Source organism: Atractosteus spatula, chromosome 3, assembly GCF_055471065.1.
Source record: "Atractosteus spatula isolate fAtrSpa1 chromosome 3, fAtrSpa1.hap1, whole genome shotgun sequence".
Lineage (NCBI taxonomy): Eukaryota > Metazoa > Chordata > Actinopteri > Semionotiformes > Lepisosteidae > Atractosteus > Atractosteus spatula.
In genome coordinates this window covers 55,610,684-55,624,018 of record NC_142708.1, presented here as the reverse complement: position 1 = coordinate 55,624,018, position 13,335 = coordinate 55,610,684, and the positions used below count along the sequence as shown (strand labels likewise).

General features: G+C 37.1%; 1 protein-coding gene across 1 annotated transcript; it reads left to right on the top strand.

Moving 5' to 3' along the window:
* The first annotated feature begins 447 nt into the window (after positions 1–447).
* On the top strand, positions 448–12,732 carry npffr2a (neuropeptide FF receptor 2a). Its single transcript, XM_088910841.1, has 3 exons — positions 448–779; positions 7,879–7,978; positions 11,880–12,732. The coding sequence occupies exons 1-3, from the start codon at positions 449–451 to the stop codon at positions 12,730–12,732; spliced, it is 1,284 nt and encodes a 427-aa protein (XP_088766967.1). The 5' UTR covers position 448.
* Positions 12,733–13,335: the final 603 nt, after the last annotated feature.

Here is a 13,335-nt window from a genome sequence, read left to right as displayed (position 1 = left end):
TATTATGTCAACTTGTTAAAACCTATTTAAATTGTTAACTTATGATTGATGTTGGTGTTAAACTATTTTGAAGTGAGAACATAGTATGAACTCAATTTAATCTCTTCATCACTTATTTTGTACTTGGCGATAACACATTGGAGTCTGAAATTGTACTGGATTTCCTTCTAAAATTTGTAAGATGCAAGAAAGAATGATACTGCATATGTTATACCACTTATAAAAGAAAAAACGTGGTTTGTGTTTAGTTTTGTTTTTAAGTTCCTGTTTTTAATATACAGGTTACTTTTATTGGTATTTAACTGAACAATCTGTACGAATATTCTTGTCATACAAACAGTGCCAGTTATCAATGTAGATCAACTTTATTCTGTTCATTAAGAATAAAAAAAAATAAATGAAAGGGTTAAGTAAATAAAACATTCATCTTTTGTTTTTCAGGTCCAAAATGAATACAAAGTTGGATCCAAATATATCATATATTGACAGACAGAGTTGGCATTTTGAGAACAATTCCCAGGAATACTTTTATCCTCCATACAATACTACCTATGTTGGATTTTACCTTCATCAGCCTCCCGTGGCAGCTGTTTTCATCGTCTCCTACCTTCTTATTTTCCTGGTGTGCATGGTTGGGAATGGAATTGTTTGCTTCATTGTGCTCAGAAGTAAACACATGCGAACTGTCACCAATCTCTTCATCCTGAATCTTGCCGTCAGTGATCTGCTAGTTGGAATATTTTGTATGCCAACAACCCTGTTGGATAATATCATTACTGGTAAGTAGACTGAATAGGACACTCCTAATGCCATGGAGAAAATAAAAAAAAACGTTTTAAATGGAATTTCAGATGGCAGTGGTGTTTTACTTAATCCTTCAAATGATATTCATTGGTTAAACATATATTATTTTTTTCATGCCTTGTGTTTGGCAAATACCATTTTATAGTTAACCCTTCTTGACATCATGTCTCCATGGAGAACTATAGACAGAAACATGTACAGTATAAACCCTCCAAGCTAGATCCATTGCTTTTCTGTAATTCAGAAGAAGCACTGACAGCAGTACCACAGCATTAGAAGTCATCTCTTTGCAGTAAAATGATAATACCCCACCTGACAGTTTTTCATTTAATCTGGGCAGAACCCTAATGCAACATCCCAGGAGATAGTAAGCGGATTCCAAACCTTCAATGAAAAATTGCCAACAAATTTGATCAAAATAATGATAATGTTAACATGTGCCTAACTGGAACAACTTTGTTATAGCTGTAACTAACAGGAAAAATACTAACAAATAATCCCTACAAAGCATAGTACAGTTTGGATGTATGGGTGTAATGGAATGTAACAGAAGACGCTTAATACTGTAGTTAATCCCATGCTATTGCACAAATGAATGTAATCGTATTAACGAATACACACATTTTTAACCATGTGCTCAGTAAACAAATACAACTATGATGCTTATGTAATGCCACAGCCAGTTAGAGCCATGAGGGTGGTGATTTGTCAGAACCCAGGTGCAAAAGACTGGAGAGTGACAGAACACCCGATGAGACCTGACTGATTGAGAGCTCGAGTTCTTTGGGACAGAGAGAAAATGAACAAGAAACAGGAGGTGATAATAGAATAATTGATTATTACTAAATCAGCTCAGGCCAGCCAGTAATGAGAAGGAAAACTGAACAATGTAAACAGAACTGGCTGGCAGAGCGAGGATGGCCCCAGCCGGACAGCAGGAAAAGAAACCAAGTGAGGTGCGATGGTCTGGGAGATGCTGGCTCTCTGCATCCCTAGTGACCAACGAGACAAGCTGGCATAGCAAAGTGCCAGCCCCGAGTTAGACATCTCATCCCAGCCTGCTGACGAGAATCTGAGACCCTCGGCTCTGGGAAGGAACTGGCTGCCAAGCCCTCAGAAAGAGGAGGGCTGCACAAGCTGGGAGGCAGCCTTCCAAGTAACCAGAGATGCAGGCTGGCAAGCCCTGGCAATCCCAGAGGCCGATGCGCTGGACAGGGAAAAGAAGAAGAACCTCCTCAGGGCACAGCTATGTCTTGCCCTGTAGACTTAACAGACAGGAGGGGTCTCACCGAACTGACGAGGTAGGACATCCCCATTCAGTGTTCTTTTCAGGGGACCCAGGAGCCAGTGATTCACAGTGCATGTCCTTATGGGGGGGGGTCTCCTCCGAGACCAGGCTAGGCGTGCACTGTCAGCTTGGTCTCCCAGGTTCAAATCTCTGATGGTGCCACCTGGGTGCGAACGGAACCGGATACCCTGGCACCCTTTGGACCAACTAGGGGAGACATCTGTAACAGACAGGAGGTAATGGACCTGTCCTAACTTCCCTCTCAACTCCCAGATCCCTGGGTCAGCAGTGCCCTAGGGGGCAGTCCCAGTCAGGCCCGGGAATAGGAATCCTCAGGGAGCTGAGAGATGTTCTCCTGACAACGCGGAAACAGGATGCCTGGCAACCCAGGAAGGAAAAGAAGGCTCTGCTAGGACACTGGAAGTAAACTGCATAAAAACAAAGGAGCAACAGAGAAGAAACTAAAATATTAGGTCAGGACTCTACAAAGCTAGGATGGGGCTGCTGAGTAGCAGGGATAAAGGCTTCACAGGCTGCACTTGGGGTCCTGGACAATGGATGCTGCCTCCTGAAAGTGGGATGGAATAACAGGAGAAGGAGGGCAGCAGAAAGTCTAGGGTGGAGGCCAGAAGCCACCATGCAGTCAAGTATGGGAGTTGTAGTGCAAAGTGGAGTGGTCCTGGGCTAGAGAGAGAATAGACTGAAATGGAGTGCTGCAGTGAAGAGTGCAGTCTGGAAGAAGACTGGAGTCAGTGCAGACTGGAACAGAGCTCTGCAGTGCAGAGTGATGTCCTGGAAGACTGGAATGGGAGTTAGAGCAGACTGTAATAGAACGCTACAGGGCGGAGTCCTGAACTGGAATCAGAGCAGACTGCTTGAGTGGCAAAAAATGAGGGTGGTCAGTGTCCAGCCCAGAGATCTCAATGCAGGTGAATCAGCCCATCGACAGGAATTGGACAGCCATGGCTTTGGAGCAGAATCCAGTGCTGAGATCCCAGAAAAACAGGAGGACACTCAGGTATCTTGGTCTTGGAACAGAATTCTGTTCCGAACAGGAATTCAACTTTGGAGAGGAATCCTGCTGTTGAAAACCAAAGGCAAGGGGTGCAAACAGGCTAGCACTCCAAGGTGAGATTACCACCCTAATTAGCTACTAAAGGATCTGCCCGACGAACGGAAAATGATGAAGTGGAGCTGTTTTCATTTACTGTAGTCCTATATTACCAACATTAGTCTTGTACAACCTATAGCCTTAATATTTACAGAAATATTTTGATATGATAAAATCTATGTTTCACATCAATAACTCACTCGACAAATATAACATTATTTTTATATATTTAAATAGTGGCAGGCTTGTTGATTTCTTGAGTAATGTGAGTATTGGTCTAGGGATAACAGACCATATCTTTAAAAGCAGACCTCCTTTTCACTGGTCTGTCACAATCTGATGCACATACTTTGTTTTCAGTCCACAGTGTTTGCAGCACAAAAAATTCTAGGAAAAAATAACCCATGTATCAGCAGAATGACTAGCTTGTTGTCTGCGTGAAACAAGTTTGGAGGCTATTCAGAGATAGGTTTGACATCAGAGAAGCATCTGTATTTGTTGCTAGAGAAGAAGTGCAGTGGCACAGATGGCACAGAATTGTATTCACTGCTGAATGTCATTTTGCTCTTGACAAAGCTAATGGAAGACAACATGTTGAGATAATGTGGTGAGCATTTCAGGGTAATGCAGGGCATACAGGGTGATGAAAGTATAATGATGTGTGAAGTAGTTTCCTTTAACATAAAAGCACCTTTGATGCAGATATTGTATGTAGACAACATCCAGGTTTTCTATGCTTTCAAACCAATCCAGCAGTTTTGATTTTCCAGTAGGACAAAGCAATCCATTGCACTTCAAGACAACACTGTCAAGATCTGTGCATAAATGGCATATTCTTCTGAGAGATGTAGTATATCCATTAGAGTTATTTGCTAGTGCCATCAACAGAAGATAATCTTGACTTTTCAGCCTTTGTTGTTTTGTATTTGTGGAAATACTGATTTCCTCTTTGTGGCATCCACCATCCTAAATCTCAAATTTCTTTAGTGATGCAATATTTTGGAATTGTGTAAAAAAATCCCATCCATTTAAGGAGCAATTTAGTCCCAAGCAGGATCTTTTATTTGTCACAAATTCCCTCTTTTTTTTTTCCCTTTCCACGGTGTTTGTGACAAAGTTACAGGATAAGTTCTATTCTTTGTATCTCTAGAATGCAGGACTCTGAAACTCACAGATTTGTAAATATATGTAAATACTAGTAGAAAATATATATCTGGTTATGGCTCAGTAGTACCTGGCTACAGGGGGTTAGAAATATATACACAAGCACAGTAAGTTTGTGTGATTACCCGATAAGTTGAGTTTTGTAATTTATTTACCCCTTTCTTCAATTATTTACACTCCCTTTATTTTAATGTTACAGAAATGTTTTTCATAATAAGTATTTAATTGTATTCTGTAATTAATAAAGAGCTTTTCCAAGTTTGGTTTAAACAATATTTGTGCATCTGCATAGTAACTTAAGAAATCCACTGAGGCATAATTGACAGACTGAATGCAGAGAGTACTTAACAGAAAGCTGAGATCAAATTGGCAAGAAATTGGCGAAACGTGGATGAAAGCACTTAAGCCTGTAAATAATAATTATTTTTACTAATATAGAAATTCAGATTAATTTTACATGAATTATCCCTTATATTTTTTAAAATATTGTCTTAACCACTTTATTGGCTCTCATATTTGAGACTAACATTAGAGGAATATACAGTACAGTATTACACCTTAACAGAGCTAAATTATCTTGAAATTATCCATATTTTTAGGAGTCTTTTGAATATAATTACAAAATTACATTTTTTTACCATATAGATGTTTAACTCAGTTTTGCTGTTTTTACTCTATACTGTATATCTGTATTTGCCATGGTAGTAAGCACTGCTGCTCTTGGGTGCTGGGTTTGGTTCCAGCTTGGGGAGCCTTCTGTATGATGTTTGCACATTCTCCCAGTGGTTGCGTGGGTTTTTGCTTTGTTTCTGTGCCCTGTGGTAGACTGGCGTTGCTGTCCAGGGTGTTTCCTAGCTTGTGCCTATTGTCTGCCAGGTCAGACGTGTAGCTTGACCTGTACTGGACTAAGATGTTATTGAAAATGGTAAGAAGAATCTTTCTGTATTCGATAAACTTTGGTTGGTGTTAACTAGCATTTGAATGTTTATTAATATTACTAAATGTAGATGTAGATACGGCTGACCTCTCATCAAAGAACTAAAATAAAAAAAATAAAGGTGTTTAATTATTTGGCAGACACTGTTCAGACTTCAGGACCAAGTAGATAGTAATATTATACTTAATTAAAATGGCACATGTCATAATGAATGATAACAATGCACTAAAAATGGTTTTAAAATTTTTAATTGCACAAAATATGGTGGATAAAAATGGGGTTCTTATGAAACCAAAATAAAGCCTTATCGAACTCCCCCATTAAAATTTCCTTCTCATTTAACTTGCATTATCCAGTGAATACCAGCCTTTGAAGTAACAACTTGTGTGATCTTTAGTTATACATTCCAAAACACTGAAGTACTTCAAAGCAGTTAATAAAAGGTTTTCCATGCTTCTTTTACTATATTCATGCTTTTGGAAAAGGTTCCTTGGCTGACCTCGTTTTTGAAATCTTATATAGCTAAAAACCAAAATATTCCCCTGTTTCACCCCCATTATTCACTTAAACTTTCAGCGACTGGAACTTGAACCATTTAATGGCATTTACAATGACTTTTCAGGCTTCTGCACAGCTTATCTGTAAAGCACAGTACCTTCTCATGATACGGGAGTTATTTCCTCACAGATGAGGAGACAAATTGTTTTAGAAACCCATTGAAAACAAAGAATCCTTTAGAATGTTCAGTGACAAAATCAAAATCAGTTCTAGAATTAATAGTAATATACATATTCAATAGACTACGAAATAACTAAGAATGATTGATTACATTATTAAAGATAATGGTTGCATTTAGATTTCCTCCATCCCACATATCTGAAGCATTGTAGTGAGTGCACCATAAAGACATAGTGTACGTAGTGGACTAGGGACTTGCTTTTCTGTGACACTATGTACAATGGGTCAGAAAAAACTTTTTGAAGACTATGTAGATAGAATTTTATTTTTTTTGGCAAAATGTGCATGTTCTGGAGCTCACTATAACTATTAGAAAGGGAATTCCATTGTCATTTCAATGTGGAAAAGATAGTGGTGAATTCGCATTTGCTTTAAGGTGTTCATGATATAATTAAAAATAAGAGAACTGTCATAATGTGATGTCTGTGATTTTGTAACTTATTTTATTGAATGCCAAATTTTAACTCTGTAATTATGGGGCAGAAAGGGAATCTTCATTATCTAAACAATCAGAACCTGAAGTCTACAGCGTATGCAGACATTTTCTTCCATATTTCACCAAAATACGAGTGTTACAGCTAGGATAAACCAAATAGTCAAAGCATGCAAAACACAATGTATAAATAAAAGTAAGGAAGAATCCCCAATCCCCAAATAAAATTAGGTCAAATCCTAATCTCAATAACTTCCACCTACAAAGTATGAATATCGAACATTTTTCGTACTGGCATGATACCATTTAGTGTCCACTCTCGCCTTTGACCCTTCAGTGCTACTCTCTGTGGTTCCCTTGTTCATCTGCCTTCTTAAAGGAAACTAAACTCCAGCAATCCCTCCAATTTAGCAAGCCATGAGCGTGCTCCAGTCCACTATCACCCCTACATGGCTTCATGCTTTTCCAAACCACTTTGGCAATGAAACAAATAAAAAGAGTAGTCACTGTTAATATATAAAAAAATTATGAAATTGTGCTCACTAAATATAAACACTTATCATATACTGTATTTACAACTACATTTGTGATGCTTGCAATTCTTAACCTGAGCTGTCATTATATTTAATTTATAAAGTGATATCTAGATAAAAGCACACCTCTGAAGTTTTCTTTTTTTTTCATAAATAATTATGACAAAATATACAGAAATGTCCTAGGGCACAGAATATTATTAGCGTAGACTGACTTACATGTTAAATGTAAATTGTGACTGTTCTCTAACATAATAAAATTAACTAGTTTATTTTCTGACATATACAGTATGTTGCGGTGCCAAATTTCAATTTGGCAAGAACAATTTCATTATTTTGTTCTTTTCACTCAGCAGTTTTCCTTTATTCAGAAACAATTTCCTGCTGAAACTTTGTAATCTTATTTTAAGAAACAGTACAAAAAGTAGTCTTTTGGTTTTATGAATATGTAAAGTGGAATATACTATGTTAATGGCAAGGAATATCTGCCACTTGGTCAATTAGAACTGATTGATACAATAAATGAGTTTGATTAGCTACTACAGAAGCTCATATTGGCCCGTAGTTAACCATGAATTATTGTGATCACAATTGTGTAAATTTTGATCAATGTGAATTAAATGACATGTTAAAATAGATTGTTAAATGACATGTCTGTTTTCCTCTGTCCATACCTAAGATGTATTAATAACAGTCAAAGTTAATACAGAAAACACAAGATGTTTATACAGCAGTTATCTTTCTAGATTAATTACCCTGAAGAAGCTGCACAAGTTAGAAAAGGCATCTTCTGATTTTTTTTTTCATTTTCTCTGAACCGATACGATAAGTGCCTGTTACAGTACATATGTGTCTTTTTGTTTTTAACAGGATGGCCATTTGGAAGTCTGGTGTGCAAAATGAGTGGGATGGTCCAAGGAATATCAGTTTCTGCATCTGTCTTTACTTTAGTTGCAATTGCTGTTGACAGGTAATTTATATTTTAAAATACCAAGATGCATATATCAAGTGTTTCATAACACCTCGTGACTTGCAAACAACTAGTTCACAAAAGCATAGCAGCATTGATTGACAGAGAGATTGAATGTGGCATTTCTTAATGCAATTTGAAAAAGTTGTGAAAAATAATTATAATGTACTCAGGTACAACTGATAAAGAAAATTACGTTCTACGTTTCCGTCAATTAGATATTCAACTTGTTATTTAAAAATAAAGAAATTGTGCTTATGCCACAGTTGTAGGAGGCCATGAATATTGTTGCAATTTGGTCACTTGATTCATCCTCACAGCAAAAATTGCCTTGAGGATAACAAAAAGCATGAACATGAATTTCTCTTGCTGCCTACTATCATTCTCACATGAGACATAAAGCATCAATCCTTTTACCCCTGCGACACTTCAGTGACAGCTCTGATCAATAACTGTTGAATTGAAGGAAAAAAAACAGCTTTATCATTTTAATGGTATACACAAATCAGTATTGTATTATAACAAAATTCCACATATATAAATAGAAAAGAAATATTATATATAATTCAATTATAAAAGGAAATTAGAAGCTGCAATGTACTGTAAGAAAGAGTCCATTATTGTAACAAAGGAGCTAGAAAAATTATTCTAGCTATGCATTTGTAACAATAATAAGTATATATAATATTTTTTTTAATATTTCAATTATTGTATAAAATGTGTTCAAATACATTTGAATGGAATTTGACTTTTTGTTATATACCTTTTGCCAATGTTTACTCTATCCAGTTTTTGTGAAGTGTTGCAGATTCCCTTGATTTGTTTTGCTTTATCTAATAAAATGATTTAGGTCCTATTATATACTACATACCTCCTGCTCTTAAATAACTTAATACATAGTTCCTATAGTTACTCATCTTATTTAAAATATTGTAGAAGTATCTGGCATTGTTGAAAATCCCAAGGGTGTGTTTGTGTCCATGGGAGGTTTCTGGTAGTGGTAGTGGTAGGTTCCTCGTTAATCATGAGTAGCTACAGGGGACTGCACAGTTTGCGTTTGGGGCAGTGACTACTGGGGCAATCAAAGAGATAAGAATTTACCTCTTCACAAACCCCCAGTAATTATTGTTCTAACACCTCAGTTCAGGTCAGCTCACTTTATTGCCATATGCACAAGTGCATAGAAATACTTATTTGGATGTATGTTCCAATTTAAAGACATTAAGGAAACACCAAAAAAACAAACACATAACAGAAGTCATAACAGCAAGTTAAATAGCATACAACTTAAAAAAAACATCAGTGTGAACCAGTGGTAGGGGTAGAGTTACGTAATTTGACAGATTGTGGGAAGAAACTGGCAAAGAAGCTGTGTTTCAGTGGAACTTATGGTCAGTCTTCCTGGTCCCCATTTGACCAATACAATAAATAATCTTTAAAGATTTATGAACAAAGTGTTTTAACTCATCCTGTGTTTTAACAGGGATGCCATTCAATTTCACTAGTTAGGTTCATACTGTACATGACCCAAAATCATGGAATCAATGGAAATTTGAGCTGAGGACATTTGCCAAGTCTGTAGTGGATCCAGAAAAAGTTATTTCACTCTTGGATCATTTGACACAGGGATTTCTGGCTCATCCCAAGTCACTGGGCAGCTGTCAGTCTAGACTGCTACACTTGCCTCTGGAGTCTGGGTCTTTGAACAATTGATCCTAAAATTCAAATAACCTAAATGAAGGTCTCCTCTATTTATCTTCTCTTATATATCATGGAGGGATTGGGGGCTTGTGGTGATTTTGACAAAAATTATCTGGCACTGAAGGAAAAAAGGTGTTTTAAGAAGTAATCAAATCAGCAACTGATTCTCTTTGAGCGTTCAAACCCATTTTATAGGAGAAAAGAGAGATACCATAGGTAAGATAGGTTCCGTCTAACACTTGTACTAAATGTGTTTAATGTGAAGAGTGTTAGCTTTGTTGTAGGATAGTCCCTTCAGTACCTGTGGACACAAGTAATAGTGTAATAGCATTTGTCTGGGATTAGCATGCTAGACTAAGTGACAAGTGTTGCAGCACCCCCTGTGTTGATTTGTGTTTGGACCAATTTAGCCCAATAGTCTCAGTGATTTCCTTTAAATGGTGAGGCAGAGAAACTGTTCCTCCGTTTAGGTAGATTTTATTAAAACAGTGTCTCTTATACTGAGCTTCAGTCCAATGGCTCAGGTCCTCTGATAGAGAAGCACTACAGAGACATGTGCCTCCAGCATCTAGGCACCTTAACATCTGAATCTTTCTTCAATACCAGTGCCTCTAGGTCCATTTTTATAGCCAAATCATCTGTGCTCCCTTTTCCTTATGGCCCCAGGGGCTCCACAATAACCCCAAAGTATCCTTGTATCCAGACAGCTCTTTGATAGCTTTGTGTCATTCGAGCACCGGCTCAGCAAAAGACTTTGGGTCAGACTGGCCAGCACTCTGCATTAATTCTGCTGACAGGATGTATAAGTATTGATCTAATACTAATTTTCACACAACCTATTTTGGGGGTCCCAAGCATATCTATATCACTATTGTTACCCCTGGTGTCAAACATTTGAACAAGCCCCAGCAAATATCTGATGTCAGTGCCTGGTGTGTATTAGAAGCCTTGAGTTGGGCAATACTATATGCCTGCAGGTTCTGCTTGGCTAGGTTCTGTTAGCTTCCTGTTTTGAGACAATGGACTGAAAGAGAACTTTAACAAATGTAGGCCGTGGTTATATATACAGTATATTAAAAAGATAAACCACTAGGGGTGCTATCCAGAAGCCTCCACTTGTGAAATGTTTGCCCTCTCTAAAGTAGATATCAATAGTTGTCTCTAAATGTTTAAATAAAGCTGTCCTTTCATGGTTTTTTTAGAACAATATTTGCTCATGAAGATAATAAGAATGTCAGCAAACTCACAGAGAATGAAGTTTGTCTTATCTTGTAATTGCACTAGTTTAATTCATCCTGAGATTAAAATTGTTATATTTGCACTAGCATACAGCCTTCTCAAGACATCTTTACAAGAAAACAAAAAGGAGCTTTCACAGTGCTGTTTGATTCTATGAATCAAGACACCTATGTATTTATTGGAACTCCTATTTACGTGATCTCTTTGTCACATGTGGAAACTGGAGGATAATTATCTTGTGAACATTTCTTTAGGGCTTTGAGGCCCCCTGGTGACTTTAGGTGGAATTACAGTGTTCTGTGCATTAACCTTGTCACAAAAAGGTACTACACTAAAAGGAGAATATGGTTTTAAAAAAGTAACATACCCTGTACAATAAATGTTATGGGATATATCTTGATATTATTTTAAGATCTGTGCTTTATTTAGTGGGTTGAAAGTAACTACACTAAAAATGATGGTTTAATACTCCTGGTTTAATCGGTTTGAAACGGATGAAAGACCTTATGTACAGTTAATATATGTAATGTACAGGGTGAATAAAATTTTGGATTAAAATCTTTGGAAAGAGGGAGTCCAAGGTACAGAGATTGTTCTACAGGTTATTCCACACTTACTAGACAAATTATTGTTGATAGATTATATCTAAAAACACTCTCATGAACACAGAATGTGTCTGATTTAACAATATTTTTTTTAAAATAAAACTATTCTAAATCAGAAGCACCCTATTGTTGACCAATTTTAACAAGAAATATGTGAAAGAAATGTAAGGAAAATGTCAAGCAGAAATCCATCAACAAGTGTACTATTCATTGGAACATTACTATAAAATTCATTGATATGGTAGCTGTATCTTTGTATTTGGAACATTTGTATTGCTAAAAAAGCATCTTGATTTGCAATGTAGCTTGCAAAATGTCACTATTAGTAAATTGTATGTTTTTTGCTTTATTTTCAGGTTTCGTTGCATTGTTTACCCTTTCAAGCAGAAACTGACAATTTCAACTTCAACACTGATTATTGTAATTATCTGGGTCTTGGCCATCTCAATCATGTGTCCATCTGGAGTCATGCTGCAAGTAACTACAGAGCAAAATGTGAGAGTACTTTTGGGTGAAGGCAATAAGACAAACCCGTTCTACTGGTGTAGAGAAAATTGGCCCAATCAAGAAATGAGAAAAATCTACACAACTGTTTTATTTGCCAACATTTACCTTGCTCCTCTTTCCCTTATTGTGATTATGTATGCCAGAATTGGCATTACTCTTTTCAAAACTGCAGTTCCCTTGGGTGAAAAACCAGGCCACGAAAACCGTCAAACAGTATCGAAGAAGAAACAAAGAGTAATCAAGATGTTGCTCATTGTTGCTTTGCTGTTTATTCTGTCTTGGTTACCCTTATGGACTTTAATGATGCTGAGTGACTATGCAAATCTTACTGAATACCAGTACCGAGTGATCAATATTTACATCTATCCTTTCGCACATTGGCTTGCTTTCTTCAACAGCAGTGTTAACCCCATCATCTATGGGTTCTTCAATGAAAATTTCCGAAGAGGATTTCAGGCAGCTTTCAAATTCCAGCTGTGTTCGGCCAACATTGAACGCAGAGACACGTACTCACACAAAGTTCAAGGAAATGCTGTGCTGCCAGCAGGCATCCAGGTTAATAAAGATCCTATCTCAACGAACACAAACAGCATTGACAACCACAGCTCTAAGAGAAACAACAATCAAAATGAGCAGGACTTGATAATGGAAGACCTCGAAAAGGTATCAAATGACAATGGCATTCAAAGAGAGTCTCTATAAAAAGGGATCTTCAACGTTATATTAGAAAGAAATCTGAGAGGAATATATTTATTTTATTTTCAATATACTGAATTCTTATTTAGTTTTATTTGACAAATTTGGATCGAATTATTATTCATCAAAAAGAAAAAAAGCTGAAGGAAGTTTTAAAGATGATTCACATTATTACACAAAAACGTGATTAATCCAGCATTATTTTGGGCTCATTTTCATCAACCAAAATTAATTTATATCCATTCAACTCTTCAAAGGCATTAATTTTCAGAATGCTTTATTTGCAACTTCGATATCATATGATATGCTTCAAAAGATGTACTGTACACAGCCACTGGTTTCTGGGTTAAATTATTAGCCTACACTTCATTCTCCTCCAGTGCTTCAGTATATACTGATGGAAAAAAGAAACGCAACACGTCTTCCTCCACACTCTGGCCTTCCCATCTGCTTGGAACAGGTTGAAGAGTGACTCATCCGTGAAGAGGACCTGATGCCACGAGTCCATCACAGCCTCTGTCTGGCCCAAGTCAGTCGGGTGTGACATCTAGGATGTTTGAGCAGAGGGCCTCTGACAGGTCGCCTTGCTCTAAGGCCAGCAGCATGGAG

Coding starts and splice junctions, on each gene's coding strand:
- npffr2a (XM_088910841.1), top strand. CDS start 449: ATGAATACAAAGTTGGATCCAAATATATCATATATTGACAGACAGAGT. Junction 780..7,878: donor GTTGGATAATATCATTACTG/GTAAGTAGACTG, acceptor TGTTTTTAACAG/GATGGCCATTTGGAAGTCTG. Junction 7,979..11,879: donor GTTGCAATTGCTGTTGACAG/GTAATTTATATT, acceptor CTTTATTTTCAG/GTTTCGTTGCATTGTTTACC.